The sequence below is a fragment of the Lathyrus oleraceus genome, chromosome 7 (genome assembly GCF_024323335.1).
Source record: "Lathyrus oleraceus cultivar Zhongwan6 chromosome 7, CAAS_Psat_ZW6_1.0, whole genome shotgun sequence".
NCBI lineage: Eukaryota > Viridiplantae > Streptophyta > Magnoliopsida > Fabales > Fabaceae > Lathyrus > Lathyrus oleraceus.
In genome coordinates, this window is record NC_066585.1 from 242,094,490 (window position 1) to 242,113,215 (window position 18,726).

The 18,726-nt window shown below is 40.4% G+C and overlaps 3 protein-coding genes across 8 annotated transcripts in view; 1 reads left to right on the forward strand and 2 right to left on the reverse strand.

The window, feature by feature from the left end:
* The first annotated feature begins 260 nt into the window (after positions 1-260).
* On the forward strand, positions 261-860 carry LOC127103195 (uncharacterized mitochondrial protein AtMg00810-like). The gene has a single exon (XM_051040469.1). It carries the CDS (start codon positions 261-263, stop codon positions 858-860), a length of 600 nt encoding a protein of 199 aa, XP_050896426.1.
* A 1,831-nt stretch (positions 861-2,691) lies between these two features.
* Positions 2,692-18,726, reverse strand: part of LOC127101969 (disease resistance protein Roq1) — a 32,369-nt gene continuing 16,334 nt past the window's right edge. The window contains exon 6 of the transcript XR_007794703.1: positions 2,692-3,361. The gene's annotated coding sequence lies outside the window, so the exon portion shown is untranslated. The remainder of the gene's footprint in view (positions 3,362-18,726) is intronic.
* LOC127101970 (disease resistance protein RUN1) lies at positions 4,376-8,469 on the reverse strand. 6 transcript variants are annotated; one of them, XM_051039397.1, is made up of 6 exons: positions 8,363-8,468; positions 8,041-8,144; positions 7,610-7,954; positions 6,386-7,484; positions 6,024-6,281; positions 4,376-5,897 (listed from the first exon to the last, which is right to left on the reverse strand). In XM_051039397.1, exons 2-6 carry the CDS (start codon positions 8,046-8,048, stop codon positions 4,551-4,553), a joined length of 3,057 nt encoding a protein of 1,018 aa, XP_050895354.1. In that variant the 5' UTR covers positions 8,049-8,144; positions 8,363-8,468; the 3' UTR covers positions 4,376-4,550. The 6 variants fall into 6 exon arrangements, with proteins under 6 accessions (XP_050895354.1, XP_050895351.1, XP_050895350.1 ...); XM_051039394.1 differs by having other exon boundaries at positions 7,610-8,144; positions 8,363-8,469; XM_051039393.1 differs by having other exon boundaries at positions 7,610-8,152; positions 8,363-8,462.

Here is an 18,726-nt window from a genome sequence, read left to right on the forward strand (position 1 = left end):
GTATGCTTTGCTTATGGTTTAATAGATAAATCATATAGCGACGAATACACCGCTACAGTGACCTAGAAGAGGAAGTTTATATGCAGATTCCTCCTGGACTTGAATCATCCAGCACCGCAAATCTGGTGTGCAGGCTCTGAAAATCCCTTTATGGCCTCAAGCAGTCTCCAAGGGCGTGGTTTGATAGATTGACTCGAGTTGTAAAGAAAGACGGGTTCAACCAATGCCAATCAGATCACACTATGTTTGTTAAACACTCCATGGAAGGAAAGGTAGCTTTGTTTATTGTTTATGTTGATGATATCGTTATTACAGGAAATGATTATGATCAAATTGATCATTTAAAGGGACTTTTGGCAAAGGAATTTGAAGTTAAGGACTTGGGACAACTGAAGTATTTTTTAGGGATGGAAGTTGCTCGAACAAAGGATGGTATCTATGTATCACAAAGGAAATACACCCTTGACTTACTTCAAGAAACTGGAATGCTTGGGTGCAAGGCAGCTAATACACCAATAGAACAAATAAAAGGAAGAGAAGATGAAAGTCCACCAGCCGACAAAGATAGATATCAAAGTTTAGTTGGGAAACTAATCTACCTATCTCACACTAGGCCCGACATTGGGTTCGCTGTAAGCTTGGCTAGTCGCTACATGTCAAATCCAACTGAGTCTAACATGAAAATGACGAATAGAATCCTCCAATATCTCAAAGGCACACCAGGCCGAGGCCTCCACTTCAAGAGGAATTCAAACAGGGACATTGAAGTTTATACAGATTCAGATTGGGCAGGATGCTCCACAGACAGAAAATCGACTACAGGCTATTGTTCATTTGTGTGGGGGAACCTAGTAACTTGAAGAAGCAAGAAACAATCTGTAGTGGCGAGGAGTAGTGCAGAAGCAGAATTTAGAGTTATGACCCTAGGTATTTGTGAAGGAATGTGGCTTAAGAGCATGCTAGATGAAATCAAAATTCATGTGAACCATTCTGTGAGGTTACTATGTGATAACAAAGCTACTATAAGCATTGCAAAGAACCCAGTTCAACATGATAGAACAAAACATGTGGAAATTGACCGACACTTCATTAAAGAAAAAATTGATCAGAAAATTATAAATATTGATCATGTCCCATCATGCAAGCAAACTGCAGATATCTTAACCAAGGCTCTTTCAAGGAATACTTATGAAAATATCAAATCCAATCTGGGTATGATAGACATCTACCACCCAGATTGAGGGGGAGTGTTGAAGATTAGCACATATCAAATCATAATCATTTGATTATGATTTGTTAAGTTGTTACAAAACAGTGGTGTAAATAGATTTATTCTCTATTATTATTATTTCCTTATTTAGGTAGCAACAATTATAGGGAGTTATTTCTCTGTTTATTAACAAGTTAGTACAGCTGGTTGTATCCTATTTATACCTTACAATGTAATAGTTCCTATCACGATGAAATATACAATATATTTCTATATTTGCCAAAGGACCTCCACTCTTAGAATCGTCAAGGTATATGAGATTAGTTGGACGTTTGGTTTACTTAACTATCACTAGGTCTGAATTAACCTACTCAGTTTATATTCTAAGTCAATTCATGCAAACTCTACTCTAAGACCATTGGGATGCTGCTATACGAGTCTTACGATATCTCAAATCTTCTCCTGGTCAAGGTATCCTTCTTCCACAACATAATCATCTACAGTTTGTTGGCTACTGTGACTCAGATTGGGCATCGTGTCCTATTATCAGAAAGTCCATCTCAGGTTATCTAATGAAACTTGACAATGCTTCAATATCATGGAAAACAAAGAAACAAGCCACAGTATCTCAATCCTCAAGTGAGGCTGAATATCGTACAATGGCACATGCCACAAGTGAAATACTAAGCTTACGTAATTTGTTAGAGACTCTACAAGTTCCATGCATCAAACCCACGCTTCTGCATTGTGATAATCAAGCAGCTCTTCATTTAACTGCAAACCCGGTCTTCCATGAAAGAACAAAGCACATTGAAATTGACTGTCATTTTATCAGGGAACACATACACAGTCAGGTGCCATAAGCACAACTTAACTGTCCACCAAACAACAAAATACTGACAATTTTACTAAGTCCTTAGGCGTGAAAGTTTTTCAAGACCTCATGTTCAAGTTGGATGTTCATAATCCTCACCCTCCAACTTGAGGGGGAGTATTAGAGATAAATTTAATAGTTTGTTGTTAGTTTATTAGGGTTGATCCTATTTTCAAGCTCTGAGAGATAGATCATCAGCATATATATAAAGGTATGTTATGTAGTTTTCAAGTTAACTTTCTATTACTTTGATTTTCAAGAAATGAATAGAAGATTGTACGGTATCCGGAAACTAATTTGTGAGTGGAGGGGAAGTTGCCTGATTTGAATCTGCAAATCCAGAAAGTTTAATGTCAGACTTGGAAGTATAAAACAAACATTTACCTTGAGAATTTTTGAGGTACTGAAGAATGCAAATTGTAGCTTGATAGTGAACTTGCCTGGACGAGAAAAAATCAAAGTAGGAACATGTAGACCTCATCTTGAGGCTCTCCATGCAAACAAGTATTATTTGCATCTAATTTTTCAAGAATCCAACCTTTAATAGAGGCTAAAGCTATTAAAGTTCTAACAGTGGTTAAATTGACAACCAAAGAGAGCGAGATAGTATCAAAGTAAGTAACTCATTAGTGTACCTTTTGACAACAAGTCTGGTTTTATAACTTTCATAGAGCCATCAATTTTGACCAACAGGTAAATCTAAAATGGATCAGATGTTGATGTTATGATCAGCTTCTAATTCAGCTTTCATAGCATTGTTCCCACATTCAAATCTGTAAGCTTGGCTAAAAGTTTAGTTAAAAAATGGAAGAGATGGATAAATATAATTTTTTATATAGGGAATTACAATGATCATAAGTTAAAACCGAAAATAAAGGAAAAATCTACACTGGACTGAACTGCCTAATGATTTCAACCTTCAAATGAAAACCTTGTCGTAGTTCCATCGGATAACTTATTGTGCTAGCGATTGTGGCCGTGCCTCGTCTTCAATTGCCAAAAGAGTTGCAGGTCTGAGCTTATGACTTTCCTCTTTCTGCAACTCATCATTGCTAAATGAGCCAAATGGTTGTTGATCCTGTTTAAATATCCAACGATAGCCACAGTTCTTTTCCACCAGATGCAAGCCTTGGCCACTCATAACGGATCCCATTTTGCCCCTTGATGACCTTTGAGTGACAACAGAAATGAAAATCAAGTCAATGTTTCTTCTTTGTTATCCATTCTGTTGAGACTCTTCCTGACCTTCTTGTACATGTGTTGTCTAAACGTGTCTCCTAGGAATCACAATGAAAATTGGTTAAGAGTAATTGATAAAGGTGAAGCAAGTTTAATAAATTTAAAGAGCATACCAGATATATAGTATAGAAATATAAATTAAAGAAATACACTGCATTTGAGTAAGTACATATTCTGCAGTTGAGCATTTGTTCTCACCTTATTACCAACAAATAAAGTGAACTGTAATTTACTCTGACAGTTTTGAAGTTGGATGGAAGTGTAACCAAAATGCTGTTCCAATAGCTTATCATTTATTTAATCAGATGAATCATTGAGTATGCATCTAATCTTCAATTGCCTAAACTAAGGATATTTTTGTGATGCATCTGTTGTAAATATTCTTCCTCTTCACAATTAACTTATCATATTCCAAGGATGAAAATTTTCTATGTTGATAAGCATTTGTTTTTACTTGGTTACCCGCCAAAGAAGTGGACAGGAAAATAGTCTGACAGTTTTGAAATTTGATGAAAGTGTATGTGAATGTAGTTTCTACTACTTAGATTTATCTCATCAGGTGAATGAATGTAGTTGTGGTTGTGCCTCATCTTCAATTACGCTTGAGAGCTAACATATGAATGAATGTAGTTGTGGTTGTGTCTCATCTTCAATTGCGCTTGAGAGCTAACATACTACTGGAAGAGTTAACTCCCCTGTGATACTTTTATTTTGCACAACAATTGCATATAGATCATATTTCAATGTTAGGACTCAAATTATCCACAAGTATCATTGGGGAGATAATTCTTCCAGTAGACTGCAAGGAATAATTGCTGAGTTAACACAGTACCCATTATGACATTTCATATATAAATAATTGCTGAGTTAATTTTTATGAGGAATAATCCTTGTTCTAAATCAAACTCCACTTATATTGACTCCTGATGCATCATATTAACGTGTCTTCAAATATTTTCTGCTTTGTCAAAAATCATTTTCTAACTTGAGGGACTTGCATTACTGGAACGACTGTAAGTGATATCATGAGCAATATGACATATTATTATATGCAAAAATATGGATCCAAATACAAATACAGTGAAAACATTATTGGACAAAAGTACCTACGAAAATCGTATTATCCTTATGTGAACATTACACCTTAATCTAACAAGCTTCTATTAGCTTCAGACCCCCATTTTCCCACTTGCGGGTCTTCTTGTGACAAGGGAGATGAAAATCAAGTCAATGTTTCTTCTTGGTTATCCATTTGCTTGAGGTTCTCCCTGACCTTCTTGTCCATGTGTTGTTTCTTCTATATTTCAAATGAGTGTAGTTGTGGTTGTCATCTTCAAATTCTAAAAACTTGTGCTTATGCATCATTTTTGAGTTGAGCTCTTGTAGATCTTGTTTATATACCCAACGATACCCGCATTTCTTCACCTCCACATCCAAGCCTCCAACGCATTTAGTTTTAACATGGAAAGGAGCATACAAATCATCATAAGATGACTTCCAAGGGAAATAGATTAGCCAGATGTGATTTGATGTGACAGTAATAAGATTTCCATCTAAATTTACCGGAAGAAAGACAACGTTGTTTAATGCATACAGTTCCAACATGGCCCAAGATCTTGTCGTTGTTGGATAACAATGCGCTAAAGAAAATACAGCACAACATAAAAAGCCAACGATATTATGGCCCTTGTACCGCGTAACAGGAGATACGGGAATTGAACTACCAACGCTCTGATTGTTGAACAAACTTGGTATTTCACTTCCTGGATTGACAATACCAATGTAAAAGAAGGCAGGGTGTTCATTGTTCATTTGAATGAATTGTGTCATCCATGAGAATGTCATTCTACTGCATCTTTCCTTATCACTTATTTTAGGACAGTTGAAAATGAACAATCCTGCTCTCTTCCAATATCTGTTCTTTCGAAGATCCTGCTCGATAGTAGAAGGGAAAGGAAGCTCGGGCAAAGATTCCAACCGCTTGCAGTCCTCCAAGTTCAAATGTACAAGTTTGGAAAGCTCCCTAAGGCTAGGCAGTGTCACAAAATTGTTCCCCCCAAGATTTAACATTTCTAACCAACGTAAACATCCAATAGCCTCAGGGAGTTGGCTTAAACCACAACAGCTAATATCAACTTCACGTAAACAATATATGCTAAGCAAGGAAGGAAACATAACAGTGTTTGTTGTGGGAGTGGGAAGCAAGGAATGGTAAGGCTTTGGGGTCCATTTGCAGATGGAGGACATTGATTGGGAATGTGAAGCACTTTCACTTATATCCAAATGCCTTGTGTTGTTAAACTCTTTGAACCAACACCCAGAACACCCATGCATTTTTAGAACTATAAGAGACCTGAGACCAAATATGTTGTTGGGTATGCTTACTAAACTTCGGCAATATCTTAAATTCAAGTAAACAATCTTTTTTAGAAGCCCAATAGATGGATCCAACTGCACAAGTTGTATACATCCTTTTAGATTTAGCCGCTCGAGATTTGGGAACTCTCCAAAATCTGGTATCTTTATTAGATTCTCGGAGTACCTCAGATCCAAAATTCTCAATTTGGGCAGATTCTGTGGGAAAGATCAACAAAAGTCAAGGCATTATTTTCTTTTGTTTACAAATTTACCTTCAAAAGGTGGAAATAAATGAACTGTTTCAATTTTCTGAGAAAAAAATAATATGAGAATTTAAAATACCTTCTTGCCTTCCCAGAGTTGTTTGATGCTGCTACACTTCAATATCAACTCAACAAGTTGATTGGGCTGAAAACATGATGGCAAATACATGAAAGGATATCCACTCCACTCAATATATCTCAATTCGTTAGAAAGACAATTGAAGCTTCCCGATACATTTACATGATCAATGATGAGCAATCTAAGATTTGAAAAGTCTTCGAATATCACTGCATCCACATCTTCATAATTCAAAACTATGGCTTCAACATTCTTTTCCTAAAGCATAGCAGAAAATGAAGAAAAAAGAACTTAAATAATTTGCAATACAGTTAGTATTTCAAAATGGAAATAAGTTTTTCATATCCAAACAACTACTTTACCATATTTTCCAACATAACATCATAGAATTGTTTTTCAAACCACAGCCTTCTCCACTTTTTGGGCTCTTTGCTTGTGTATTCTGCAACAATATTTCTTCCTAGATCTTCCAACAAATTATGCATTAGAATCGTTTCATCTTCAATGCTTACAAGTGATTTATCAATGAGAACCCTTAGTCCAATATCAGCATGAAATTCACAACAATTTAAAACATTTTTAACATATTTCTCTGTATATGTGTTGAAAAAACAAGCAATATGAAGAAATATTTCTTTTTCTGTCTCCCTTAGGTCATCAAAACTTAATCGCAAGACATCCATGACATCTTTGTCTGGATTTTCTCTCAAACTAGCCAATGCACTTTTCCATTCAGATATATCTCGGCCAAACAAAAATGAACCCGATACTTTAATTGCTAGTGGTAGGCCATCGACATAATATAGTATGTCATTAACCAACCCTTCATAACTACTCAAAATGTGATCTAGTTTGAAAGCTTTTCGACACAATAATTGAAGAGAGTTAGTCCGATTCAAGAGAGGAACTTGGTAAACTGCATCCACCCCATACTGTTTCAATATATGCTCATCTCTAGAAATGATAATGATTCTACTACCGGCACCTAACCATTCACGATGCACAGCTATTTTTTCTAGTTGTTCTACTTGACCAACATTATCCAGAACCATAAGGGCCTTTTGACGGCATAGCCTGCGCCGTATGAGATTAGTCACGTTGTAATGATTGTGTATCTGATGATTCTCTTGGCTGAGAGTTTGATCTAGAATTTGCTTTTGTACACCGAGTGGACCATCATGTAGTCTATAAACTTTGCTTACATCATCAACAAAACAAGATGCACCAAATTGTCGAGAGACTCGATCATATAAAACAGTAGCAAGAGTTGTCTTCCCTATTCCTCCCATCCCGCAAATTCCTACCACACGCACATCATCAACCGAGTCCAAAAGTAAAAGCTTTTCTAGTTCTTGCATAGGAGAATCCATACCAACTATATCTTTTGAAACACATGAAGATTTGCAATCCAATATGTTAATTATCTTTAGAACAATCTTTTTAATCTCTGCGGACTGTGGCCTGAAAATTTAAACAAGTTGATAAGTGACACCAAATCATCACATAAGGAAACTAAACAAAAAACAAAAAAAAACAAGTTTTTTATTTTTATATGTATGTATGTGAGAGGAAGGAGGATTACTTACTTTTGACGAACATCCCAACCGGAGAGATTGGCAACCTGTGTTAAAGCTTCCCTCCATCTTTGCACCATCTGAGAGTCATGTTTAAATCTTTGTTCATGTTTGGAAAAGGCTTCCGCATAGCTTCCTTTTTGATGTCTAACATCAGAAGGATCAACATCATAGAAAATGGGCAAAATTCGTTTACCAAATAATTGACTTAATTGAAGGATCTTCTCTAATTCTCGCAAGCACCAAGTTGAAGAAGCATAGTTTATAGAGAAGACCACAACGAAAATCAGAGAGTTTTCGATTGAACGAAGGAGTTCGGGTCCTATGGATTCTCCCTCTTGAAGATTTTTGTCATCCCTGAATGCAACAATCCCTTTACTTTCAAAGGCAGTAAAAAGATGATCTGTGAAATTTAAGCGAGTATCTTGACCACTGAAACTCACAAACACATCAAAATTCTTCTTCAATGGCAGTGTTACCAGAGGCGAAGAGGAGGAATTGCTGCTGCTCGCCATATCCATCTGACTTACATTTTACAGAAAACTTCCTGCATCACTTGTATCATTGTAGTAAACATTATTTATAGATAAAAAATAATTTGCATATTGGAATGAACTCCATGTCATAGTGGTAAATACCTCCAATTTTTTGAGTGATGATCAAGGAAAAACCTTCTCACAAGTATTATTGAATAAGCTATATTTTAGAAGATGAAGATATATTGGAATATATAATAATCATAATCATTGTATAAAACAAGCATACCTTTTCACACGTACACGTTGAATTTTCATTCCTTGTTCTAATCTTTATGGCATCATCAAGCACCTGTGCGTAACAACTTTCTGTTTACTTAGTCTAAGCATCTCATATTTAAACTTTATAAATAAACAAGTTGTTGTTTGTATATATATATTTTTCCAACCAAAAGTCATAACCGGCACACATCAGTGATAGGATCAGAAAACGACTTCTAGACAGCCAACAAGAGTTTTTTTTGTTGTCTCAACTTCGATTAGATAAATGATTTTTGGAAGACCAAATTTAGACAACTTTCGCCATAATTTGTCAAGTGGTTAACACTGTTCAAATTGGTGGTTAATCATGTTCGGTCGATGGATGGTTAGTATATCAACTGTCAAAACTCATTAACTAACCATAATTTTCAAGTGTTCATTTCTACATAAATTTGAATTTTGAACATATGTAAATCGTGGTTCATCACATCTATATCCATGATTGATAAAGTTAAAGTGATGGTTAATGAGTTCCGACAATTGATATATTTAGTGACCATCTGATGAATGTTACTAACCGCTTAAACAACTTTCGTAAAAGTTGTCATATGGTGATGTTGTCCTCCACAAATAAACAACAGAATCAATTACATATTAAATGATTTTCTTCAATCATATTGAATTGTATTTCTGAAACTACAAAGGACCCTGATCACTGATCACCTTCATGCATTTCAATTCTACTTGGAATACATAGGAGGATACAATGGTTTAAATATCATTGGAAGTGAAGGAAAAAACAGCTAAAATTGAAACAGTTAAAACAGAAAATAGATGACAAACAAACTAACAAGTCAATTCTATTCCTAATACTCCCATCAAGATGGACAGTGAAGATTATCGAAGAAAATAGGTAAAAACTGTTATATTTTATTCCTCGGCTTCAACTGATTTGTATAGTGGAGATATAATTATTACACTTGATTCTCTCCTTAATGGAGAATAAAGAAAAATAAAAATAAAAGATAATAAAATAAAAGGAGAATTAAAGAAAACAATATGTCGCAACCTGAAAAATACAGTGCGCGAAAAAAAACAACCGGTGAGAGAAAATGACAGAAGAGTCGCCACCGTGCGTTATTCATCCCAAAGGAGGGAAAGGAAACGCTCGAAGTAAACCTGAAAAAGGAAAGGACAAGACGGGGTCTCGCAACCAAATCTTGGGTTCGGGAGTCGGTTATGCGAAGGGAAGGTATTAGCACCCCTACGCATCCGTAGTACTCTACGGGATCCACTTTTGTGGCTTTCGTCTAAAGGGTGTGGGTTTACCTAATGTGTTTATTTACTAAAAAGGTTAAGAAAATGACTCGCGCGGATGTCGCATCCACTGCATACGTATCTCATCTGAATATGAGAATCAGAGTCTTCGTAGCTCGGCTGACCTATGGGTTGGGAGATGTGTGCTCGCTAAGACATCGCGTCTTATGCCTACGTATCTCATCTGGAATGAGAATCAGAGCAAGCCGTAGTTCGGCTAACTACGGGGTTATGGATTGGGTTTTGGACGAACGACGTCACTACGCAATCTACCGGATGCTCGACCTTTGGAGACTTACTCGCCTGTAGTAGAAGGAGTAAACGTGTTGCTTTGGGTTTTAGGGTTTGGGATGCTCGAGGGCAAAAAGGCAGTCCTTGACGAAGGAACCGCGCTACCTGCAGGGATATGATTACAAAACACAAAACATGTATCTCAAAGTAAAATGCCACCAAGGGGCTCAAACATTGCCTCCTATCGAGGTCTTCCAGCTAAGAAAGCGATAAAGTACGAGAAAGGGAAAAAATTACCACACGGATAAAGATCCGAAGTTACAGCAATTAAAGGATTAGCAACCCTGAGATCTCTCCAGCTAGACCATCAAAGAGAATTAGTCAATACGAGTAATCAGAATAAACCTCCGCATGGTATCCCTGCAAGAGTATGGGAGTACTCACAAAAACTCGACAAAAAGGGGTTAGGCGAACAGGATGAAATCAAGAGAAAACAATGCCATGGCAACACAAGACAGGTTAGAACAAACAGAACAAAAAGAGCGAATGCTGTCATACTCGCGACTGCATCGCCTAGCGAAAGCTTAGCGAAGCTTCGCTGCGTGCTCGCCTAGCGAAGCGGCTAGCGAGCGCCTGCGGGTTTCGGGTTTTTCCTTGATAACAGTTCGATCTCTATGATCCGAAACCCTGTGATATCCATCTCATAAACGAAAATGATTAAAACATTCAAGATATTGTTACACATATTCATACACAAATGTAAACCCATGGGCAAAACCAGATGTTACCTCATATATTCACAATATTCAAATTCGAGGCGTAAAGTAGTAGGAACAAAGGCATACCTGATGAGAGAGACTGATTAGGATTGAATGGTGCGGCCGGATCTGCAAAGTAGCACTAGGGTTCGTGTGAGGCGGAGTGAACTTCTCAGAGCTGCCTGAAGGTTGCTGCAGAGTAGTTCCTAGGTCTCTTTCTCCAGTCTCTGGTCTTTTCTCTTCAGCCAGTGTTCAGGGTTTATTTCATTGACCACTCTGTATTTATAGACCAAATTTCGCAGCTTGTGGGCTTTGAATGAGGACAGCTCAGGCCCAAAACTTTTCTGATATTTCTGAAATGCGCGTCCTTCGCCTAGCGAGCATGACAGTGCTCTTCGCTAGGCGAAGCATCTGCTCGCCTAGCGAGCATGACAGCCCAGCGGCAGATTCTTGCTTCTTCAGAACGACGATTTGTACGGTGAATAGGCCCCATCCGGTCCTGTTGGTAGTACCTCAAGTCTTTTCCTTGTGTTGACCGATCATTTGAATAAATCCCATAAAGTGTCCTGGATGACGTCCGAGCTTCTTGGAGCTAATCCCGATTGACATGATGCAATGTGGTATGAAATTCTAAATGACCTAAAAAGTGAATGCATGAGTGAGGAAGGCAAATTTTGGGGTGTTACAGCTGCCCCTATTCAATCAACTGGAGACCCAGAAAGAAGATGGCAGTGGCTTTCGTACTTTCGAGGTATCAAGGGATTGAATACAATAAAAGCCCAAAAATTTGCACTGAAGTGAAGTGAAGTAACAATGCCTGTCAGAATCGGCAAAGAAGTGGCCTTGAAAGAAGAATCCGTCTGGTACGGTGAGAGTCAGTCTGAATACCGAAAAAAGAATGTTAACTTGGATACCAAAATAAATGGTAACACAGAAATAACCATGGCCTGAATGCCGCTCATCAGTCTGAATACTGGAAATGACTTCGATCTGAACATCGGGAGATATGAGATTATTAATATCGGTCTGAACACCGAGAGGTTGGCCTGAATGCCACAAGTTGCGTCGACCTGAACGTCGGAAACTTCTTCGATCTGAACATCGGAAAATTGGCCTGAACGCCACAAGTTGCATCGACCTGAACGTCGGAAACTTCTTCGATCTAAACATCGGAAAACTGGCCTGAACGCCACTTCAGTCTGGATACCGGAAAACTGGCCTGAACGCCACTTCGGTCTGGATACCGGAAAACTGGCCTGAACGCCACTTCGGTCTGGATGCCGGAACACTGGCCTGAATGCCATAAATTGCGTCGACCTGAACGTCGGAAACTTCTTCGATCTGAACATCGGAAAACTTGGCCTGAATGCCACTTCGATCTGAATATCGGAAAATTTGGCCTGAATGCCACTTCGGTCTGGATACCGGAAAACTGGCCTGAATGCCACTTCGATATGAATATCGGAAAACTTCATGCCTGTCAGCATTGCCAGAAATAGGGAATGATAATAGAGGCGGCGCATGGGCCAATGACACTTGCTGGGGATAACAAAGGTAAGTTATGAACAATCTTCAGTCCGAGTACTGGAAACAACTTCTAGCTTATCACTTGGGATACCGAGAATGTTTTATGCTTACATGCGTATGTTTGAATTTTTAGTGGTGTAATGCTCCATGAAAATGGAAATGCTACGCGATTTGGAGGGATGCAATGCAATATGATTCTACATGCATGGATGCGAGATGCTGGGTAGAATGCCAAGCTGAGGCAAGGGGATCTGCTGGGGAAATGATTACCATCCTCTGGGCTCTGGCCAGGCTGCTGGAGATACACACCACAATGAACTCTGTGGGGAGATGACTAGCCATACCGAGACTCTGATCGGGGAAAGAATGGCATTGGAAGCCTGCTGCTGAGGAAAGCTATAATGATTCTGGCAACCACGATTTGCGAGAGATGACTCAGCAAGGGGAGCAAACACTGATACGGTACCGAGGTTCTGCTTCAAGGAAAGAAACCATGGATCTGGCATTTGGGATTATCGATCTGGCATCGAACTCTAAGGAGCAACCACTTCTGCTGGGAAGACACAGTTTGGCCCTGTCAACTCCGCTGGGGATATACAATCTGGTACTGTCAACTCTACTGGGGAGTATATGTCCTGAAACAAACGCTTGGGGAAGTACAGTGGTGAGAACCTGCTGTGGATTGAAGAATCCAACGCTCTGATCAGCTGTGCAGGGATAAGATACCGAATTTGTCCGTTGGCGACTTCACTGGGGAAGATATTCACGATCATCTGCAGGGGATTTTAAGGAAATGCCCCGAGGGTATCTGTTCTGAATAGACGATCCAAAGCACTTAAAATTTACAGCAATTTTAAATGTTTATCAAGCATGTACCTGTAAAGCCCTTATGTGTCATGATGCAATGTTTATCAAAAATTCGGACGTCATTTTTGCAAACAAAACAGTAAAATGAAAATGAAAACAGAGATATACTGAATAACATGATTTTATTGACTGAATGGCCTCTGAATAGGCATTTACATTAGGAAGCAATCCCTGGAAAGAGGTAATCGCACAAAAGATAAAAACAGAAATTAATCTAATGGCAATATGAAATGGATTTCTATTGGGTTCCAATTCTGCTATGACTTGCTCGTCTTCAAGATCCTCCAGATGATCAGCTTTCTGAAAGAGTGATTGGACTGTTTCCTATCCTTCAAAAATTTCCAGTCATTGGCACGAGATGAGATTCAGAACTACTCAGAACGCAGTCATTCGCTTAATCCCTAACTTTTGCCTGGATCGCCCTTTTCGGGTTTTCAATCCACCGGGATACCCATTTTTGCCTAAGTTGCCTTTTCAGGTTTTCAACTTACCGGGTGTACAATCTCTTTTTTTTTTGTCCCTAATTTTTGCCCGAACCTTTTCATTTTCTTGGTTCGCCGAGATGCCCATTTTTTGCCTGGACTATTCTTTTTACTGTCCAGCAGGTCTATTTTATGCGAAGTATTTTTTAACTGCGTCTGAGTTCACAGGGGAAGTGAAGTTTTCACCATCCATAGTTGCAAGCATTAAGGCCCCACCATCAAAAACCTTGGTGACAATATACGGTCCATCATAGTTAGGAGTCCACTTGCCCCTGTGATCTGTCTGAGGAGGAAGGATCCTTTTCAAAACTAAATCTCCAACTTGGAAACAACGAGGACGCACTTTCTGATCAAAGGCTCTCTTCATCCGACTCTGATACAACTGCCCATGACAAATGGCTGCCATTCGCTTCTCTTCGATAAGACTCAACTCATTGAACCTTGTCCGAATCCATTCGGCTTCGTCTAACTTGACATCCAACAAAACTCTTAGAGAAGGAATCTCCACTTCAACAGGTAGGACAGCTTCCATACCATACACAAGGGAGTAAGGGGTTGCCCCTGTCGACGTACGTATTGAAGTACGGTACCCATGCAAGGCGAAGGGTAGCATCTCATGTCAATCTCTGTACGTGACGACCATCTTCTGCACAATCTTCTTTATGTTCTTATTTGCCGCCTCAACAGCGCCGTTCATCTTAGGGCGGTAAGGGGAAGAATTGTGATGCTGAATGTCGAAGTTCTGACACAACTCCTTCATCATTTTGTTATTGAGATTGGAACCATTATCAGTAATGATTCTCTCGGGAATCCCATAGCGACAAATGATTTCTTTCTTGATGAAACGGGCAACCACATGTCTGGTGACATTCGCGAACGACGCTGCCTCGACCCACTTGGTGAAATAGTCGATGGCAACAAGGATGAAGCGATGCCCATTGGAAGCAGTCGGCTCAATCTTTCCAATCATGTCAATGCCCCACATGGCAAACGGCCACGGCGAAGACATCACATTCAGAGGATTCGGCGGTACATGCACCTTATCAGCATAAATCTGGCATTTATGACACTTCCGAGCATACTTGAAACAATCTGATTCCATGGTCATCCAATAATAACCCGCCCTCAACAATTTCTTAGCCATTGCATGTCCGCCGGCATGAGTACCGAAGGAACCTTCATGAACTTCCTGCATTAACATGTCCGCCTCGTGTCTGTCCACGCATCTGAGCAAAACCATGTCGAAGTTCCTCTTATACAGCACATTGTCTTTGTTCAAGAAGAAACTGCCTGCCAATCTTCTCAAAGTCTTTCTGTCGTTGTTGGATACCCCTGCAGGGTACTCTTGATTCTTCACAAAGCACTTGATATCGTGATACCAGGGCTTGTCATCGACTACCAGTTCAGCAGCAAACACATACGCGGCCCTGTTAAGGCGCATCACATCGATCCTGGGAGCATGGTTCCAACGAATTACCTTGATCATGGAGGATAGAGTAGCAAGTGCGTCTGCCATCTGGTTCTCATCACGAGGTATATGATACAATTTTACTGTTGTGAAGAAAGTCAACAGTCTTCTCGTGTAGTCTCTGTAGGGGACCAGAGTGGGTTGGAGAGTATTCCAATCACCATTCACTTGATTGATCACCAGAGCTGAATCTCCGAAGATGTCCAGAGTCTTGATTCTCAGATCAATGGCTTGCTCAATACCCAAGATACAGGCCTCGTACTCAGCTTCATTATTTGTGCACTCAAAAGTCAAACGAGCGGTGAAAGGCATATGGGCACCTTTCGGAGTTGTAATGACAGCGCCAATTCCACTAACTCTAGCATTGACAGCCCCATCAAACAACAAAGTCCACTTTTCGTTTGGATCAGGTCCCTCCTCAACAACTGGCTCTTCACAGTCTTTCATCTTGAGGAACATGATGTCTTCATCAGGGAATTCAAACTTCATTGGCTCATAATCATCAATCGGTTGCTCGGCAAGGTAGTCTGACAGAATACTCCCTTTGATGGCCTTCTGTGACGTGTACTGAATATCATACTCTGTTAAAATCATTTGCCAACGAACGACCCTTCCGGTGAGAGCTGGCTTCTCGAATATGTATTTGACTGGATCCATCTTAGAAATCAACAAGGTAGTATGGTTCAACATATACTGCCTCAGTCGGCGAGCAGCCCAGGCCAAAGCACAGCAAGTTTTCTCAAGCTGCGAATATTTGATTTCACAGTCGGTAAACTTTTTGCTAAGGTAGTATATGGCATGCTCTTTTCGACCAGACTCGTCATGCTGTCCCAATACACACCCCATCGAGTTCTCGGTCACTGACAGGTACATTATCAGAGGTCTCCCAGGAACTGGAGGTATAAGGATTGGAGGTTTCTGTAGATACTCTTTTATCTTCTCGAAAGCCCTTTGACAATCTTCATTCCACCTGATAGCCTGATCTTTCCTCAGCAATTTGAAAATTGGCTCACACGTGGCTGTTAGGTGAGAGATGAACCTTGCAATGTAGTTCAACCTCCCTAAGAAACTACGGACTTGCTTCTCTGTTCTTGGCTCAGGCATTTCCTGTATTGCTTTCACTTTGTCAGGATCCACCTCAATCCCTTTTCCGCTAACAATAAAACCCAGCAATTTTCCCGATCTCACCCCGAAAGTACACTTGTTCGGATTAAGCCTCAGTTTGAATTTCCTTAACCGTTCAAACAATTTCTACAAATTCACCAAATGTTCTTCTTCTGTCTGAGATTTGGCAATCATATCGTCCACATAAACCTCGATTTCATGATGAATCATATCATGGAACAGAGTCACCATAGCTCGTTGATATGTTGCTCCGGCATTTTTCAGACCAAACGGCATCACCTTGTAGCAGAAGGTGCCCCATGGGGTTATGAAAGTTGTCTTTTCCATGTCCTCTGGTGCCATCTTGATTTGGTTATAGCCAGAAAAACCATCCATGAAGGAGAACACCGAGAACTGAGCTGTATTATCCACCAAAACGTCGATGTGAGGTAATGGGAAATCATCTTTAGGGCTAGCTCTGTTCAGATCCCGGTAGTCGACACACATCCGTACCTTTCCATCCTTCTTAGGTACTGGGACGATGTTTGCAACCCATGGCGGATAATTGGTGACTGCTAGAAATCCTGCATCCAACTGCTTTTGCACTTCTTCCTTTATCTTGACAGCCATCTCTGGTCTTGTTCTTCTGAGCTTCTGCTTGACCGGAGGACAACCTTCTTTGAGAGGCAAACGGTGTACCACGACGTCGGTGTCCAGCCCAGGCATGTCCTGATAAGACCAGGCGAAGATGTCAACGTATTCTTGCAGCAATTCAATCAGCCCTTTCTTCACATCATCTCTCAAAACAGCCCCTATCTTGATTTCTCTCTTGGCGTCCTCGGTGCCGAGATTAATCACTTCAACAGACTCTTGATGCGGTTGAATAACCCTTTCCTCTTGTTTTAATAACCTGGTAAGCTCTTCAGGGAGTTCACAGTCTTCATCACCCTCTTCTTCAGCTTGAAAGATTGGATTTTCAAAGTCGAAGCGAGCCATAGCAGAACCGTTATCAATAGGATCCGGTGACGTGCATCTGCATGAGTGATGGTATGTGCTTATGAGTGTGAACAAGAAGTGAAAACTAAACGAAACATTGCCATTTTTTTATTTTATTTTGAAAAACTGCAAAAATAGAAAGACAGTGAACGAAATATTTGAATGCAAAAAGACGTCCTTTATTTATGATAAAAAATGCAAGTGTCACATAGATGAGCCCTACAATGAGTCATTACGCCCTGGGCGGAACGTAAGACTTGGATATGCATGAATAAACAAAGAAAATTACTCTTCAAGAAGAGTGACTTGGATAATCTCTTCAGAAGACCAATTGTTGATGACTTCACCCGGGATCCTCGGACGCACCCAGTTGTCAATGTCACAATCACTATCCCCATCTTCTTCATTGTTGACCGCAGAGACTTGACCATACTGAATGATGCCAGCACTGGAGAAGGTGATCGGCCCCTGAGGTGTTGCAGAAGTCAAAACTGGCTGGTACCCAATCCCGAACTTATCTTCTTTCACTGGTAATTCCAACAGACGCCCCCAACCGGGAGCAACACCTGAATCCACCACGGCCCGTGCCTGCTTAAAGGATGAGATAGAGGCACCTGCTTTAACCTCTTCCATCGGAGCTGCATCCTTGACTTGAACTGACTCAAAGGCCTGACACAGAGTCTCATGAATTTCACCTTCTACTTCCACATACTTGAATGTAGACAAGTTACTGACCAGGATGTCCTCCTCACCACAGACGGTGATAATTCGTCCGTTGACCGGAAACTTAATCTTCTGATGTAGAGTTGAAGAGACTGCCCCAGCATTATGGATCCAAGGACGACCCAGCAGGCAACTGTAGGAAGGACTGATATCCATCACGTAGAAGACAGTGTTGAAGGTTTGCGATCCAATCAGAATTGGCAATTCTACCTCTCTGAACACCGATCTCTTAGAACCATTGAATGCTCTCACAATAAGATCTGAAGGTTTCAAGACCAAACCCTCTACTTCTAACTTCGACAGGGCTCTCTTGGGTAGCACATTGAGAGAGGAGCCTGTATCCACCAGAACATGTGATAGCACGGTGTCTCTGCATTCCATCGAGATGTGCAGAGCCTTGTTATGATTGCGTCCGGCTGGTGTCAAGTCAGAATCGGTAAAACCCAACCCGTTGCCTGCATGCACATTGACGACGATCCCTTCTAGTTGGTTTACCGAGATTTCTTGAGGTACATAAGCAGCATTAAGAACCTTCAGAAGTGCCTCCCTGTGCGCCTCCGAACACAACAGGAGTGAGAGAATGGATATCTTGGACGGAGTCTGAATCAACTGATCGACTACCTTGTAATCGCTTTTCTTTATGATTCTCAGAAGCTCGTCCACATCCTTTGCAAAAGTGGGCTCAGAACTTCCCTGGGGTGCAGAGGTATCCCCATTCACGGCTTGCTTGCCCTTGGCTTTCGCCACAGCATCAGCATTATCAGCTTGGGTAATCGGTGGTGAGAACAGTCTACCACTCCTGGTGAATCGCCCGATTCCACCAACATTGTCCACTGCGGGACCGTCAAATTCAGGCTTCTGACCTTCTTCTACTCTCAGTGGATGTTCCCCCCTATGATCGTGCGTATACACGCTCCCC

Coding starts and splice junctions, on each gene's coding strand:
- LOC127101970 (XM_051039394.1), bottom strand. CDS start 8,118: ATGGATATGGCGAGCAGCAGCAATTCCTCCTCTTCGCCTCTGGTAACA. Junction 7,485..7,609: donor GGTTGGGATGTTCGTCAAAA/GTAAGTAATCCT, acceptor TTAAATTTTCAG/GCCACAGTCCGCAGAGATTA. Junction 6,282..6,385: donor ATGTTATGTTGGAAAATATG/GTAAAGTAGTTG, acceptor GCTATGCTTTAG/GAAAAGAATGTTGAAGCCAT.
- LOC127103195 (XM_051040469.1), top strand. CDS start 261: ATGGAAGGAAAGGTAGCTTTGTTTATTGTTTATGTTGATGATATCGTT.